The sequence below is a fragment of the Alosa alosa genome, chromosome 11 (genome assembly GCF_017589495.1).
Source record: "Alosa alosa isolate M-15738 ecotype Scorff River chromosome 11, AALO_Geno_1.1, whole genome shotgun sequence".
Lineage (NCBI taxonomy): Eukaryota > Metazoa > Chordata > Actinopteri > Clupeiformes > Clupeidae > Alosa > Alosa alosa.
Window position 1 is genome coordinate 22,323,293 of NC_063199.1, and position 17,747 is coordinate 22,341,039.

The 17,747-nt window shown below is 45.8% G+C and overlaps 2 protein-coding genes across 2 annotated transcripts in view; one reads left to right on the forward strand and one right to left on the reverse strand.

The window, feature by feature from the left end:
* Positions 1 to 354: 354 nt before the first annotated feature.
* arsa (arylsulfatase A) lies at positions 355 to 8,793 on the forward strand. The gene is made up of 8 exons (XM_048256387.1): positions 355 to 838; positions 1,055 to 1,295; positions 1,565 to 1,783; positions 2,575 to 2,744; positions 3,590 to 3,714; positions 4,547 to 4,674; positions 4,797 to 4,899; positions 6,544 to 8,793. Exons 1-8 carry the CDS (start codon positions 606 to 608, stop codon positions 6,834 to 6,836), a joined length of 1,512 nt encoding a protein of 503 aa, XP_048112344.1. The 5' UTR covers positions 355 to 605; the 3' UTR covers positions 6,837 to 8,793.
* A 2,036-nt stretch (positions 8,794 to 10,829) lies between these two features.
* mapk8ip2 (mitogen-activated protein kinase 8 interacting protein 2) overlaps positions 10,830 to 17,747 on the reverse strand; it is a 12,068-nt gene continuing 5,150 nt past the window's right edge. The window contains exons 9-11 of the mRNA XM_048256123.1: positions 17,298 to 17,368; positions 17,054 to 17,152; positions 10,830 to 14,684 (exon numbers count right to left, since the gene is read on the reverse strand). Coding sequence (XP_048112080.1) covers positions 14,612 to 14,684; positions 17,054 to 17,152; positions 17,298 to 17,368 — 243 coding nt within the window. The 3' untranslated portion in view covers positions 10,830 to 14,611. The remainder of the gene's footprint in view (positions 14,685 to 17,053; positions 17,153 to 17,297; positions 17,369 to 17,747) is intronic.

Genomic DNA, 17,747 nt, shown 5'->3' on the forward strand with positions numbered 1-17,747 from the left:
ATAATGACAACAACTATTCGTTACCTTACCTTACCTCGTCAGACCACGAACTGAACTGGGCTGTTTCGATCCAACTTGTTTTTACAGCCTAGTTTTAGCATAGTCTATATGTTGGCTAGTTTATTTCATATCAATATTAACAGGCTGTAGTTCATTGTAGTATCAACTACCTTGTTCAAATAAGACATCATAAACTCTGTTTATTTGCATGAATCACTCAAACTCTGCCATCAAATTCAGTTTAGTTGCCCATATCGCCCACTGGTGGCAACCAGAACTACATTTCCCATATTTCACCTGGGCATGTTTATCAGGATCTGGTCACGTGGACAGTCATATGATAGCATTGTAGCCTTGACTGTAGAGCTACCAAAGGAACAGGATTTGAGTTAACTTAGTCAACAAATTATCGTGTATCTTAGATTAGATTGTGCAGAAACAGAAGCGACCTACAGAACCCTGGCAAAACTGGTTACTATGAAGTAGACTGCAACAGATTTACACAGAAACTGGATATTCGAGAGAGATTTGCGGAAACTTGACTTGACCGTAGACTATATGGAAATGCGATTTCACTGAGGGATAGCGAATTCTCTGGTCACAGCATGGGTCGTCCGATGGTGCTTGGCTTGTTGGCTGCTTGCCTGTGTTTGACGGTTCAATGCGTGGGATCCGCACGGCCTAATTTGATCCTGCTGTTTGCGGATGACCTGGGCTTTGGGGACCTGGGCAGCTACGGGCACCCGAGTTCTCTGACGCCAAACCTGGACAAACTGGCGGCTCAAGGTCTACGATTTACGGACTTTTATGTGACCAGTCCCGTTTGCAGCCCGTCCAGGTAACTGCGTCTAATCAAACTCTGAATTGATATGCTACACTCTCTCTAAGTTGTAACTCTTTGCAGTCATTCATCATCATCATCAAGGTTATAGCTCGATTCAATGATCAGTAGTAGCATATGGGAATGAAAATGTATGATTTTTCCAAACCTTCTTTGGAAATTAGTTAATTAAATCCAATTAATTTTATCCATTATTCTTTTTTTGTCATGTAGGGCATCGATTCTGACCGGGCGCTATCAGACACGCTCAGGGATCTACCCTGGTGTACTGTACCCCGGCTCCAAAGGAGGTCTCCCCCTAAATGAGACCACCATCGCCGAGGTGCTGAAGCCCCTGGGCTACAACACCGCTATGATTGGCAAGTGGCACCTGGGTGTGGGCCCCAATGGGACCTACCTGCCTACACGCCAGGGCTTCGACTCTTACCTGGGCATCCCTTACTCGCACGACATGGTAAGGCATCTGATGCTAGTAGATGGGCCTACTCAGTGTATGGGCAACACACATTCAAACACCATCTGCAGGCCAAAGGCTTATATAAAGCAGACTAAATGGTCTACTGCTATTACAAACTATTGTTTCACATGTTTAGTGTTCTCTCTCTCTCTCGCTCTGTTACAATTCAATTCAATACTTGTTTTTGCAATCATTAAATGCATTAAATAAATGTTTTGCATTTCAGTTCCATTTTAATTTCAGTACCCTTTCCTCTCACTCTGCAGGGTCCCTGTAGCAACCTGACGTGTTTTCCTCCTGACGTCAAGTGTTTTGGGTTCTGCGACCGCGGCGTGGTGACGGTTCCTGTGATGCACGATGAAGTCATCGTACAGCAACCGGCAGACTTCCTGCAACTGGAGACGGCCTACAGCAAGTTCGCCACAAATTTCATCAGGCGCTCGGCCAATAAGAAGCAGCCGTTTTTCCTCTATTACCCCTCTCATGTGAGCATTCCTCACCCTGTCATTCCTCACCATGTCATGGAGGCTTTATGATGTTTGTGTAACCTGCCTTGTGTTGAACCGCGCTGCTCAGTCCTGCACTCAAACAGCAGCAAGACATCAGATTGATAGCAATCAAGCTAACAAGCTCATGCTGCTAGCTCTCTCACTAGCATGACTAGGCATAGCTAGGCCAAAGATTGCTAGGCGTTAGGAGGAAGGTTTACCAACGCACATACGGCACAGCTATAGGCCAGCTGGCTGCCGTTACATTTACTTTGATCATTCACTGCATAACTTTATGGTCATTCTCCTGTGTGCAATATGGAATAGCTCGTCTTGTCATAGAGGCGTAAGGTTGATGACCTGTGTGTGAGTGTGAGGTTCCCACTTCACTACAGAGGGCTTTGGGTGCCTTGTGGAAAAGAAACGCTATATAAATGCAATGTGTTTTTCTTGTAGTGTGTGTGTGTGTGTGTGTGTGTGTTTTTTCTGTAGACGTGTCTTTTTTTCTGTAGGTCATGTTTGCCTTCCAGATTGAAGTCGTCTCAGTCACACATGGTGTCTGTAGTGTGTGTGTGTGTGTGTGTGTGTGCGTGCGTGCGTGCGGGCGTTTGTGTGTGTGTGTGTGTGTGTGTGCGTGTGTGTGTGTCTCAGTCACACATGGTGTCCTTCACATTTTCACTTTTATTTCATCATTTTTTTTCTTCTTTCTCTCTTCCTTTGTCTCCCCCTCTTTCTTTCTCTCCCTCTCTCTCCTTCTCAACCCCCTCTCTCCCTCTGCCTGGATGCAGCACACCCACTACCCCCAGTACGCAGGCGAGAAGGCTGCTGGGAAATCTGGGAGAGGTCCGTTTGGCGATGCCCTGCTGGAGCTGGACTCCACTGTGGGTCACATCATACACACACTCACAGAGGCAGGCATCATCAACAACACACTCATCTTCTTCACTGCAGACAATGGGTAGGTGTGTGTCTGTGTGTTTGTGTGTGTGTAAGAGAGAGAGAGAGGCCTTATCAAAAGCATCCTCTTCACAATAGGCAGTGTGTGTGTCAAACAATAATAGTATATTATAGTAACCTGCCCTGGTAGTAAATAATGACCTTGAGTTAGTCCTAGCAGAGACTTTCTAATGTGGAGACACAGCACTCAAAAAATACTCCATAGAAATGCATGGGGCTAGTTTGTCACGCCAATATGGCCGTTCCCACCACGGATCCCACCCCTTCCTCGGCAAAACGTTGACATGTGAATACATTGAGCCAATCATGTGGTGTGATGTGAATACATTGAGCCAATCATATGGTGTGTTGTGAAGACATCGTGCCAATCATGTGTTGTGAGCTCGCCGCTGGAGCTAGATTGGTGTCGTGAAGCCTTGCGCACGCGCAGTTCGACCCAAAGACTGTGCCCGATGAGTGCCCATAAAACATTGGTATATGGCCGCCGAGTGGAGGGACTTGCCTAAAAGTACTTTGGTCCTAGCCTCTCTGGACCAAAGTTCATGTTATCTGACCAACTTGGGCAACAAGCCTGTGTCAGGATTTTTTATTTTTTTTTTAGATTATTAAATCCACTCATCACTGACTCGTGATGTTTTGTTTAAAGAGCAGAATTAGGAATCAGGAAGAAGAACAGAGAGAAATGATTTCCAACTGTGGAGCTGAAGGTGGTTGGGTGGGTGCAGTTTCATGCTAAGGAGACAAAGAGTGCTTTTATCCACCAGTAATGTCACCTTGCTGTATCTCCAGTGAACAGGCACTGTCAGCTAAACCTTGAATTACATTTGTGTGTGTGTGTGTGTGTAGGTGTGAGTTAATGCGTGAGTCTCGTGGCGGTAACGCTGGTCTGATGAAGTGTGGCAAAGGCACCACATACGAGGGGGGCATGAGGGAGCCGGCCATGGCCTACTGGCCTGGACACATCAAACCAGGTGAGTCTCACACACACACACACACACACACACACACACAGTAGGAGCAGCAAAGAGAAAGTTTGAACAGAAGAGTTAGTGAGTTGACCTTTGAGCTCCCTAAGCAGACGACAGAGAGCAGTCGTGGCCTACTGGTTAGGGCTTCAGGCTTGTAACCGGAGGGTTACCGGTTCGATCCCAGACCAGTACAGTAGGAACGGCTGAAGTGCGCTTGAGCATAGCACCTAACCCCTCACTGCTCCCCGAGCACCGCTGTAGCAAGGCAGCTCACTGCTCCGGGTTAGTGTGTGCTTCACCTCACTGTGTGTTCACTGTGTGCTCTGTGTGTTCACTAATTCCTTGTATATGCAAGTATACTTGGCCGAGAAACCTGATTTACATTTACAGAAGGAGCCGTGGTTCCAGTCTTTGCTGTGTTTGGGTTGTTTATAGAAACATGTGACTGAAGTGAGTGGAACAGGAAACCCTCTTGGCCACTCAGTGCCATGTCTGTGTTAGCACAGTCCTCTATCCTCTGTCTTGGGCACACCAACAATGACCCCAAACCGAGATGAGTAACGTTAATATTGGAAATCCCAACAATTTTAGAATGTTTTGCAACAACTAGTCACTGGGTACAGGAAGTAGCAGCTCGTCTAGTAGATGTTGATGTGGACTGACTTGTATGTAAGGCACAGTGCCCTCACTGGTCACCTGGACTGGCCTTAATGCCCTCACTGGTCACCTGGAGTGGCCTTAATGCCCTCACTGGTCACCTGGGGTGGCCTTAATGCCCTCAGTGGGTCAGTCTGGTACTATGCTGACTGCTTGTTGTTCCTCCTCCACCCTGTAGGGGTCACTCATGAGCTGGCCAGCTCTCTGGACATCCTGCCCACCTTCGCTGCATTGGCTGGGGCTCCTCTCCCCAAAGTGGCCCTGGATGGGTTTGACATGAGAAGGATCTTGTTCCACAAGGGCCCAGTAGGTGGCACTCTTTCACTGATGCCTGTAATACTGTGAGAGTGTGTGTGATGATGATGATGATGGTGTATGTGTATGATGATGATGATGATGATGATTATTGTGTGTATGTGTGTGTGCAGAGCCAGAGGAAGGCCATGTTCTACTACCCCGTGGACCCCAGTGAGAAGTACGGTGTGTTTGCTGTGAGGATGGGCAAGTACAAAGCCCATTACTACACGAGAGGTGAGGACCATACTCACACACACACACAAGAGATGTGAGGACCATACTCACACACACACACGAGAGATGTGAGGACCATACTCACTCACACACACACACACACACACACGAGGTGATGACCACACACACACACACACACACACACACGAGGTGATGACCATACACACACACACACACACACGCACACAAGAGGTGAGGACCATACTCACTCACACACACACACACACACACACACACACACACACACACACACACACACGAGGTGATGACCATACACACACACACACGACACAAGAGGTGAGGACCATACTCACACACACACACACACACACACACACACACACACACACACACACACACAAGAGGTGATGACCACACACACACACACACAAGAGGTGAGGACCATACTCACTCACTCACACACACACACACACACACACACACACACACACACACACACACACACACACACACACACGAGAGGACCATACTTACCCACACACACACACACACACGAGAGGACCATACTTACCCACACACACACACACACACACACATGCATGAGAGGTGAGGACCATATCCACTCACACACACACAACACATGAGAGGTGAGGACCATACACACACACACACCACACACCACACACACACACACACATAGTTCTACGTGTTAGCACACAGGAACTTGCAGAAGTTATTCGAAGATCCATCTGCTGAGAGTTTCCAACAAGTGAACATGATGTAAAGGCAGAGCATGATTCCAGTTTGGTTCAGTAGAGTGGATTAACCTAGGAGTGATGAAGTTTGTCCTGAAAGTTAATGCTTTAGAAATCTTGGTCAGTTTCACTGATATTGTGCCAAGCACATGAGACGTGTTCCTATCAAGCTCTTGTTGTTCCTCTGAGAAAGTGTGATTATTTGTGTGAAGTTTGGTTTGAAATTAAGTAAACGAAATCGGCAACTGCCTGCATTCTTCTCCGATAGACCGGTGTCACGCTATCTGACAATATTTACTTTGGTCAACGTTGCTGATTGCTGGATGTCCGTGCTTCATCACTTCGAGCCTGCCTGTGGTTGGCCGTCGACTGAGAGAGAGCCGGATCTCATTGAGACAGCCAACCACAGGGCACACCTGGATTGACAAAACGTGGGCATCACGCCAGCAGTGGACAGGTAGCTCTCCCAAATACTGCTCCGCCCCAAACCTCAGACACTCTGCCCCAAACCTCAGACACAGCAGGTCACTGATAATATGTGCGCTTAGGGAAACTATGTAAAAGTATTTCCTTGAAATACACTGCATAGTTTTGGTTTACTTTTGATGTACCGGTCTTTTAATTTGGAATCATGTATTATCAATGTGAAATGGTGATCATTTCAACAGCATGAGCTACAGGATATACAGAGTTCCCAGGACTGAATCGAGGTCAACCAATTAAAGAATAGCTCCGGTGACCGAAGAAAATATTGTTGGATAGTCTGACGCCAGCTCCAACAGGGGATGTGCATGTATCTGATAATAGTGTATGCAATATGCACCTGTGTCGTATGCAATATGCACCTGTCCTACTCTTCCATCTAAATGCTTCCTCCCTCCATCCATCCATCCATTCTCTCAAACGTCCTCTCCTCTCTCGTTGCCAGGGGCAGCACACAGTGACACCACCCCAGACCATGACTGCCACATGACGTCCATCATGAAGCAGCACGACCCGCCGCTGCTCTTCGACCTTGAGGCTGACCCCTCGGAGAACTACAGCCTGTCGCCGGACGACCCAGAGGTGGCCGGCCTGCTGCAGCAGATTCAGCAGCTCAGGGACGACTTCCAAGCCAGTATGGTGTTCGGGGAGAGTCAGGTAGACCGGGGGACGGACCCCGCATTGGAGCCCTGCTGCACTCCCACCTGCACCCCCAAACCAGACTGCTGCCGCTGCTGAGGTGGGGAGAGACAGGGGGTGCTGAAGAGAAGAGTATGGAGTGATAGAGAGAGTTGGAGGAGTAGGAGGAGGAGAAGAAGGGGGGAACTTTCTGATTCTGATTCAAGACTGTAAATGATAATCATCAGAACAAAAGCAGGACATAATCAATCACACACTCATACTGTACATGCCACATACACCCAAACACACACACACACACACACAGAATCATCACATCCACAGACCCACAGTATCACTCTAAAAGAATGTATCACACTGCCCCTATATGGCCAGCCATGTGTCTGTAGCCACATTAACAGGACTGACATGAACCATGAGGTTTAAACCACAGTAACAGGACTGACATGAACCATGAGGTTTAAACCACATTAACAGGACTGACATGAACCATGAGGTTTAAACAGGACTGACATGAACCATGAGGTTTAAACCACATTAACAGGACTGACATGAACCATGAGGTTTAAACCACAGTAACAGGACTGACATGAACTTTAAGGATGTTTAAACTACAGTGACAGGACTATCATTAACCATGAGGTTTAAACTACAGTGATGGGACCGACATGAACTATGGGGTGATTTAAACCACAGTGATGGGACTGACATTAACTATGAGGTATAAACTACAGTGAATGGACTCACAAGGACTATGAGGTTTAAACCACAGTGACAGGACTGACATGATGTGTGAAAATGCATAAACCTCACAGCTGCAGCTGCCACTGATCACCACATCAACTGGATGTGTGAGGAAGAATAAGGGAAGCCCATCCATATACTGTACTGTACATGACGCTTGACATGCAGCCAGGCTATTCACCTCATCATTGACATGAATGTGTCTGGCAATGGGTAAAGGGAAATGAGAACCTGTAGAAGTCACAGGAGTTTGGGGGATACTCAGCCATTGCAGAGAGGCCCTTGGGGAAACTCAGTCGAAGGGGGTTCTAAAGGAGGAGATAACACTGTGCTCAGAGGGTCTTAGAGTAGCCATCATTTGCCTGTGGGAAAGATGTTAAAGATCATCAAAGAGGTAGTTTTAAGATTTGAGTACTTGGCCAGTTCCCCCTGTAGGATTCTATTCAAACAAATCAGCCTCGGGTGTCCCCTTGTGGAGTTTGTGACTGTTCTGCCTTTTCAGCCAAAGATTAGGAATCTTCCCTTAAGAGCATCACTAAAGCCAAAGGCTGAAAGTGCCCTCTCTGACGGCTCCCATACCGCTCCATGCCATTCTCATCATTACCATCACTAGATTTCCCACCGCGGCCAGAAGCAGGTCAGAGACCTGACTAACTGTTTAGCCGATTAAGTAACAGTTAGCATATGAGGGAAGAACCCTCTGCGGAGAGCCGGGGAGACTGAGCACAAATCAGATGCACAGCAGCGTCTCTGGAAGCCCCATAACCACATGAAAGTGACTCTTCTGTGAATTGGGACGTTGCCTAGGGCTCCCAAGGCTGTTGAGAGAGGGCTTGGTGGTGGCATGTTTGTGTCGGTGGGATCATTTGTTTTTGCTCCTTTACTAAATGTGACTCTACCGCCTTGGGGTTGTCTCCAGGGGGTATCCATGGCCTCCGCTGAGCCCCAGCCGAGGGGTGGAGAAGGGCAGATTAAGGTTGTCTGAATATCATCAATCTTGTCAACCCACCAATCACTCCAACTTAACGTTTCCATTAAATAAACACTTCAGCAGCCTGTTGTACTTACTGTTGGTGTTTCTAATTGGATAAATATTTTGTTTTATTTTACCGTTGATGACCTTTTTTAAGTTTTGTAAGAGGGATTTTCTGGGGTCAGTAATACGAAGTTAATGGTTTATTTTGTGATAAGAAACAGACTCATTGATTTTTAAGACTAATAAATGATTGTGATTGTTTAATATGAAATTGATGATTTATTTGTGATAAGAAGCAGACTCATTCATTGAAGACTAATAAATGACTGCAGTCAATCATGTTTCTTAAGAGTTTCATAAACACAAACACCTCAGATGGGCAGGCTCCTCAAACACAGTTTTTTATATGCTGGGGTAGATGCACTCGACCTGCTCAAAGAGGGTGTGTGTGTATGTGTGTGAAGACAACTTTCTGGGATTTAAAACAAAAGCCAATGGAAAGCTGGATGTACGATAACAGGGGTTTGGTGTGTCATCAGACTGGCCAGATCTAAATGACCTCTGCAGGAGAACAGGAACAGAACTGAAGTGGACCTTCCACTCACAACCTGTAGAGGTCTCTGATGCAGTGGTGGAGGACCCATCAGTCACTGTAGCAGAGGTCTCCAACAGGTAGCTCCCCACAAAGTTTGGGGAAGATACATAAAGGAACGTAAATCTGATAATCCAGTCACTTAGGAAACATGTTAAAATTCCAATTAAATCAAATTCACAGTCTACAAAGAGAGAAGGGAAATGAGTTGAACCTTTTAAAAAGCATACAAATCTTATTCAGCGGTTTTGGGTGGAGATCAGCTATGTGAGTACTGTACATGGCATGCTACCACTAACATAAAAGCTCTTGCCCATGTCCATTTTGTCAAAGTAGCTAGGTCTCAGAGGAAAAAAGGCTCTCGCCCATGTCCATTTTGTCAAAGTAGGTCTCGGAGGAAAAAAGGTGGAGACCCCTGCTGTAGAGGCAACACTGCACCACAACAGTAACACTCAACTACTCCAGCCGAGAACATCAAGGCAGACTCTTCTGGAGATTCAGAGAATCCGAAACATGGAGTACTGGTCCAGTCTAAAACTCCAGGGAAAACTGTCAAAATTGCCCTATGCGGACCACTCTGTCACACTCACCATCTACAGTAATGCCACCATCAGAGAGAAGATTCTGTATAAAAGCCTGTCTGCAGGTTCTCCCCACAAAGTACAACCTAGCACTCTGGTTTCCCTCCATCCACTCACACCTCTCTATGCTGCATGAACCCCCACCCCCAACATCTGGAGTCAGTATTCCACATCATGAACAGCTGTAGCTCTTTTAAAGCTTCTCAGATCCCACGCACAGAGAAAGAGAAGATCTATAAACACACCACTGTCTGCTCTGAATGGTTTAAATCACCTGCAAACACCTTCTCTGAAATTGTAAACACACTGGACATTATCTCCTTTTGCCAGAACATGTGCTTTTGATCTATTGATGGAGGACTCATACTGTACAAAAACTCAAATACCAGCCACCAGCCTTTGATCCCTGCCATTGGGAACTCCCCATCTATTAACTGAGGTATAGACTCACCCCCGTTCATTATTTTCATATCAGAAAGTTGGCAACCCTAAAGTATATTATGATTCTGGCCTTGATGTGTAATATGTCAGAAACATTGTTTCTGTATGGGTGTACATCTTTATATGATGTAAAAAGAGTGCAATTTTCTACCAAATTCAATCAGATTGGTTTCAATCTATAAAATATAGACCATGAACATTTTAACAACAGTTCTATTTGTGTGTGTTTACCACTTTTTTTTCATGGTAAGGATGACTTAGGATGAGGATTAATTTGTTCTAGTTAACAATTGTTAAGTTTGATTTGGTTATATCTGCAAGTGGCTACTTCGGACAGAAGTGAGTAATAGGCTATTGTAGTATAAGAATTTTTTGTTTATATTGGGAGGATGGGGGGTGAGCATAGTTGAATATTGGGGGGTACATGTCCCCCTCAAATGGATTATTGTAAATGGGTGTAATGAGACCCTCAAGTGGTCTGGGAATAAGATGTTCATATCTATGTGTAGTGTAATTCTGATGGTATCATACAGAGGGCGCCACAGGAGAGTTGCTTAACAGCAGTGAATGTGAATGTGCTTGCTGGATTATACAATATGTCCACACACTGAATTCAAGGTGTACACACACACACTCATCTCTGTGAGTCTCACCAACGAAGGAGTGTGTGGGGCTCATCCTCTGCCTGAGAACTGCTACTCTCCCTCTTTCTCACACACGCACACACACATACACATGGAATAAATCATGGGCCTCTCTGACATCAAGCATATATTTTATTCATAAGACCAAATCCATGACAAGGCAGTGAATTTTTTTGTTATTTTTTACAGGTTCTTTTTTTTAAGATAACAGATAGTTCATTTGTTACATACTGATTTGTTCTAGTTATACAGTGTAGGATTGCATTTCCCTGTATGTCCCAAGAACAGGATACGTCTTGGAGTGTGTACTGTATGCATGTGTGTCTGTTTGGCTTTGTGTGTGTGTGTGTGTGTGTGTGAGAGGGGTGTGTATGAACATGTACCTGTAATGGTGGCGCTCTACAAGCTAAGAGGCTCCGCTGGGGCCACTCTCAGTGCCGGCCGGCGCTCGGAGCACAGGGTGTGGCGTGGGGCACGGGCAGAGTGGAGTGGACAGCCAGCTCGTCTCGTGCAGGCCAGGAGTTGGCATGGGGGACAGAACTCAAACTAAGCAAAACGTGGCTTCATGTGTGTGTGTGTGTGTGTGTGTGTGTGTGTATGTATGTGTATGTGTGTGTGTGAGAGAGAGAGAGATAGAGATAAAACAGTCAGTTCTGGTTTGGAATATAAATGGAATTTCAGAATTTTTAGCCAAGTCTAATGTGTTAAGTACTGCACTGACCAATGACTGGTGTGTGTGTGTGTGTGTGTGTGTGTATGTGTGCAGATATGTGTGTGTGTGTGTGTGTGTGTGTGTGTGTATATGTGTGCAGATATGTGTTTTTGTGTTTGTATGTGTGTCCCTATGTATTGTAGTGTAATGTCAATGGGTGTGGTATGTTATTATGACCTGTAGGGGTCCAGTCTCTCATTGTCCTAGATCACAGTTTGACAGACATAAGACAGCATGTAAAGCCATGAAAAGCAACCAAGTAACATTGACAGAGATTAGAAATCAAGAAGCATTTACAGTGGGCTCACCCTCATTATGGATGACATTTGGTTGTGGATGTTTCTCAGGTTATTATTGTAATTATCATTATTCATATTATTATTATTAATATTTTTAAATTTACATTTATATTTCAATAACATACTTAACGGAAAGCACACTGCATGGCAATCTGGATTCTAGATTATTTACAGCATCTAACCAATCAGAATCACAATGATGTCCTTAACCCCTCCCCCTCCCTCCCCCCACCCAGTGAAGATCATTGTCACAGATGAACAGGTAACCATGGTAACAGATGACGGACAGGCGGGTGGGCGGAAGGAGGGAGGCGGGAGGCAGGACAGCGCGGCATGTCGAACGATTTGGCCTCGGTGAGGTCTGGGCTGGTAGAAAAGCGTCTGTAGTGAAGGCCTAGTGTATGTGGATCCTACAGGTTACAGCGTTAGGTATCGTCGAGTTTACTGAAGGGTATCTGAGGGACAGAAGCCAGGCTAGTTAGGCTACGCCAGCTCTTTCCATGGCTACAGTGCAGGCAAGTAGTAGTAGTAAAATGGCGCTGTCGTATAGGAACCAAAGTCAGTCTAATAGCTGATGGAGAACCGCAGGGTTAAGTAGCACTTTTCAAACACGCCCGCAAACTCAAGTCCAAACGGAACAGAGTAGAATGGTCGGGTCCAATACCCAGAGAGGAACTCAGCGTCTCCTCTTCCTCCTCCTCGTCCTCCTCCTCTCTGATATCGGAACCCCTTCTTCAAGTCCAGCCAGGTGACAGAGTCCAAACATAACTGTCCTGAGGAGAGCTGTCTTACCACACGGGTCACACAACTGCAAGGACATACTCTTTAAAAATCCATGTCCCAGTGTACACCATGATTGTTGATTGACATGACCGATGTCGGTGGACATTCAGATGAGGTCAGGCTGACTGGGCTGCTGTTGCTTCTGTTCCTCCTCTCACACCATCACCCTCCTCACTTAGACTCCAAGCAAGGTCACGACAAGGTCATGGCATGGTCATAGCACGGCCATAGCAAAGTCCCAGCAAGGTAATTTCAAGGTCAGTAATTAACTATGACTCCCATGGAAAACCCATCAATGATGACGAATGACAGTGAAAATCACTGATCAGGTTAAAACACACACACACGCACGCACGCACGCACGCACACACACACACACACACACACACACACACACACACACACAGCCTGCAATCAGCAGTGTGTATTCAACTTGAGATTTATGGTAAAAATCTGAGGAGCACTAGCATTGTCCTATGCTGCTTGATTCATGTACAACACACACAACTCATCACTGACCAGTGTCCTAAAGTAAAACCACCAGTCTCCTTGCGTGCCAGACCTGGTGGTGCAGCCTACCTGTAGAAGCCATTCAGCCATGGGCCCCTGATGTAGTTTGCCAGACTGTGACTTTGGCTGTGTGATGGGATACTGTACACAGGTAGGGTCATTGGTATTGGAAAATAGTCTTGGCATTCCTCCATAAGTCAGTCAGTCACATGCAAGCTTTCTACAACTGGAGACGCCACCATACAAAAGATCTACTTCAGTCTCTCCCAGAGTATTCACACTACTTCAGTCTGTCCTGCAGTATTCACACACACACACACACACACACACACACACACACACACACACACACACACACACACACACACACACACACACACACACACACACACACACATAAATGTCACTTTTTCTAACCCAGGCTTGGAACTACTTTGAGGGGGAAAAGAGCTCCATGTTTGTAACCTCCATCTGAGCTAAGGAGCTCTCCTGCCTTTTCAGCTCAACTACACATTAGACTCTATCACACACTTCCACCAGAGAACTCTGGGTCTACCATTATTCTAGAATCAACAGATTGATATATTCTACATGTGGTAATGTACTGTATGTATGGGGACTAGTTCATGTCAGGCTGCTCTCACTGGCTGAACTCCTAAAACCCCTAAACGTTAGTGATGTGACCATCCACAGTGCCACTGGGTGGATGTACGTTCTGTTTTTAGGATAGGAGAGGCTGCGGAACTGCTGGATATTTGCAGGTGTATTCATATAGATTCTATCTCTCTCTCTCTCTCTATCCCACTCTCTGTCCTCTCTCTCTCTCTATTCTAGTCTCTCTCCCTTTCTCTCTCTCTCTCTCTGTCCTTCACTTCTTAGCAATTAGAAGTTCCTAAGTCTCATGACTGTTCTGTGTTCCATTAGAATATCTGTGGAAAGCAACTCTCCACTCCCACACACACACTCCAGCTCACCCATGTATACAGAACAGGGTGTCACAAAACACACACACACACACACACACACACACACACACACACACACTCCAGCTCAGTCAGTGGCGACCACTCACACCCTTCTCTGCTTCTGTCAGCTGCGTCAGGTATGTGGGGGTGTCTGTGAGCATAACCCTCCAAAGCCATGCATCTAAAGGTGTACGAGTCTCCCCGCATCACATCATTATTTTTTTTCCTTCTTTTGTTTGTTTGTTTTTTTGTTTGTCATATTTTTTTTCTTTCTCTGAGGAGTGGGAAAAGTCCACCGCTGAGAGTGAACCAAACATTGCATTGGGCTTCAGCTCCATCATAGAAAAAGAACACAAAAGTAACAGGCAATCCATCCCAAAGAAGGTTCTAAACAAACCAACAAATAAATAAATAAATACATAAATAAATACATAAATAAACAAACCAACCACTGGATTGGGAGTAAATAGGTGATGCACTAAGAGAGAGTCTGGCGGTGGAGCCAGGTTGGGGGAGAGCAGGACAGAGGCCTATGTTACACGAGAGAAAAAAGCTACCAGCTCCCCCTGGTGGTCAGCTGCTAGAAACACACGCAAGTGGGAGGAGGATGGCCGTTGCTATGGTGACCTACTCCAGGTAGATATCCTCGGTGGGACAGGCGTACTCCAGGTGTTCCTGGTAGTATTCCTGGAATGCTCGCCTGAGAGGGAACCAAACAGAGAGCATACGATTACTCAAACACAGTTTACTTACCACACACACTACTACAAGCCTTCCATGCATTGGCACGAAGACCGATGGGAAAACATGAACTCGTATTTGGCAAATGTTTATAAGATTCCTACATTTATTAAGTAGTAATCCCCCAAAAAGCTAATCTGAGAGAGCCATCTGGTCCTTATATGACACTGTTTCATACTAAGCGACAGACAAACAGGCAAGCTGTCTCAGGAAGAGCACACAGGTGTGTGTGTGTTTGTGTGTGTATGTATGTGTGTGTGTGTGTGTGTGTGTGTGTGTGTGTGTGTGTGTGTGTGTGACACTAACTGGGGTCATGTCAGTGCAGCTCAGTGATAATGTATGGTCCTAATGAGCTCCCTGCAGCTCTGCGAGAGGGATGAGGACACCCCGACGTGCCCCATCCCCCCCCCCCACCCCGACGTTCCCCATCCCCCCACCCCACCCCAAACTGGTAGCGGCCCTTGGGGGCCCACATGACGAAAAGGTCTCTTTAATAATGCACATTCAATCTGCACCCGGCCTGGCGTGATGAAGGAGGACTCGGCCCTGCCATTACTCACATGTCTACCATGTGCTTCCAACACGCTCCAGCCTCAGCTAGACTTTATTCTCCTCAACACATACCAGCCTCAGCTAGACTTACTCTCTGTTTTGTTCTCCACACCAACACACCATATCCAGGGATGTAGTGGTAAAATAAGAGGTGGGTAAACTATGAATTCTGTGATCTCAGTGAGGTGGACTGCGCCATGCGCTATCAGATTTTAAAAAAAGGCATTCAGAACATGTTTGATGATGGTGGAGGTTATTTTCCAATGTTTATAACAATACCAGTGGTGTTAAATGTTGAGTGTTGATGAGTGTACATATTGTGAATATGGATAATACAGTGTGATTTTTGAATGTTAAAAGTTGCAATTGGTGAATAAACTCTTTTGAGAGGTGGATAAACTCTAATAAGAGGTGGATAAACTCTATTTCTGAAATTTCAGAGGTGGATAAACTGTGTTTACTTGCGTTTAGCCTCCACTACATCCCTGCTTACAGCTACTCATAATCCCCCCCCGGCACTATTGAATGAAATTGAAAATTTCAGTGCCTTATATCCTCAGCGCCTTATCACATCCTCAGCGCCTTCCTCTAGACTTTATTCTCCAGTTCAAAACACCACATAACAACAACAACAACACGTTACATTTATATAGCGCTTTTCAACACTTAAAGCGCTTCACAGGGAAGGGGGAACCTCACTAACCACTACCAATGTGTAGCACCCACCTGGGTGATGTGCTTCAACACACCACATCCTCAGCGCCTTACTCTAGACTTTATTCTCCACTTCAACACACCACATCCTTAGCGCCTTACTCTAGACTTTATTCTCCACTTCAACACACCACATCCTCAGCGGCTTACTCTAGACTTTATTCTCCACTTCAACACACCACATCCTCAGCGCCTTACTCTAGACTTTATTCTCCACTTCAACACACCACATCCTCAGCGCCTTCCTCTAGACTTTATTCTCCACTTCAACACACAACATGCTTAGTGCCTTACTCTAGATTTTATTCTCCACTTCAACACACCACACCCTCAGCCAGGGGCGTCGGACTGGGGGTAAAACCACTACTGATTACAGGGGCTCAAGGGGAGAGAGGCCCCTTGAAAAGTCTGGAATATATGAAGAGTTCAGATGCAAAACCCTCTAAATCCGTCTGACCACTTTTCTTTTAAATGAGCATTTAAATTCAGGCTCCTATAGGTTTTTGCCTATAAATCGATATTTCAGACCAGGAAGATAGTGGTATTTAGTGGGTTTAGAAGTTAAATTATTTGATTAGCGTATACTATGTGTGAAGAGCATCCCCTCACCATCTTTATCTCATTTTTGACATAGGTGGCATTTAGAGGCTTTTGCATCTGAACCCTTCATATTTTATTTTACCTGGGTTGAGGAACATGGGGGCCCATCAGGACTGCCTATGCAGGGGCCCCGGATCTTGTGCTACGGCCCTGTCTTCAGCGCATTACTGTAGACTTCATTCTCCACTTCAAAACACGACATCCTCAGTGCCTTATATTAGACTCTATTCTCCTCAAGACACCTCATCCTCAGCACCCTACACTAGACTTTATTCTCTTTCTCAGCTGCCTCAACTCACCCCTCAAAACATTCTTTCTTTCCTTCTTTCTTTATTTAATCTGCCTCATCTTATTTACAATTCTGTGTTTCTGTTTTCAATATGTTCTCACTATGATGTGTGCGTCTGTGTATGTGTGTATGTGTGTGTGTGTGTGTGTGTGTTGTTTAGCAGGACCACTCACCCCACACACTCTGCTACGCCCCGCATGGACTCCTGGGAAACGAACACGTGACAGGCAAAGCGATTCAGCATGGGGTGTTTGGTGATGAAGCCAAAGTAGCTGAAAACAGGAGAAAAGATAACTCAGTCAGTGTATTTGAGTCTGTGGGTGTGTGTGTCTGTGTGTGTGCCTGCCTGCATGTATTAATAATTATTCCGACATTACTGTACCAGTTGTTCTGTGTGTGTGTTAAACATATCCATACCAGTTGTTCTTGGGGTGGCAGCCACAGAAGGAGATGTTCTTCATCTGGAAGAAGTGACTACACCTGTCAAACTGAGAAAGGAGAGAGAAATGAGAAAATGAGTGGTTGTCCCAGAGGCCTGAGTGACTCATGCTTTTTTCTCTCCCTCTGCCTGTCTCTCTGACTCATCTCTCTCTCTCTCTCTCTCGCTCTCTCTCTCTCTCTCTCTCTATCACTCTTTTACTATGGTTCAGTTCAGGTTGCTACTACAGGCTTTATTATGTCTGCTGGCTAAACACACGTTGCGTAACCCTGGAGATGAAGAGGAGCCCTAATCCCCTCTCAGCTTTTACTAGACTTCCCTCTAAATAGACCTCCGACTTCCTTCACACTCTCCCTCTCTCCATTTCCTTCTCTCTACCTCCTTCTCACTTCCTCCTTCTCTTTTCTCTCTCTCTCCCTCCATATTCC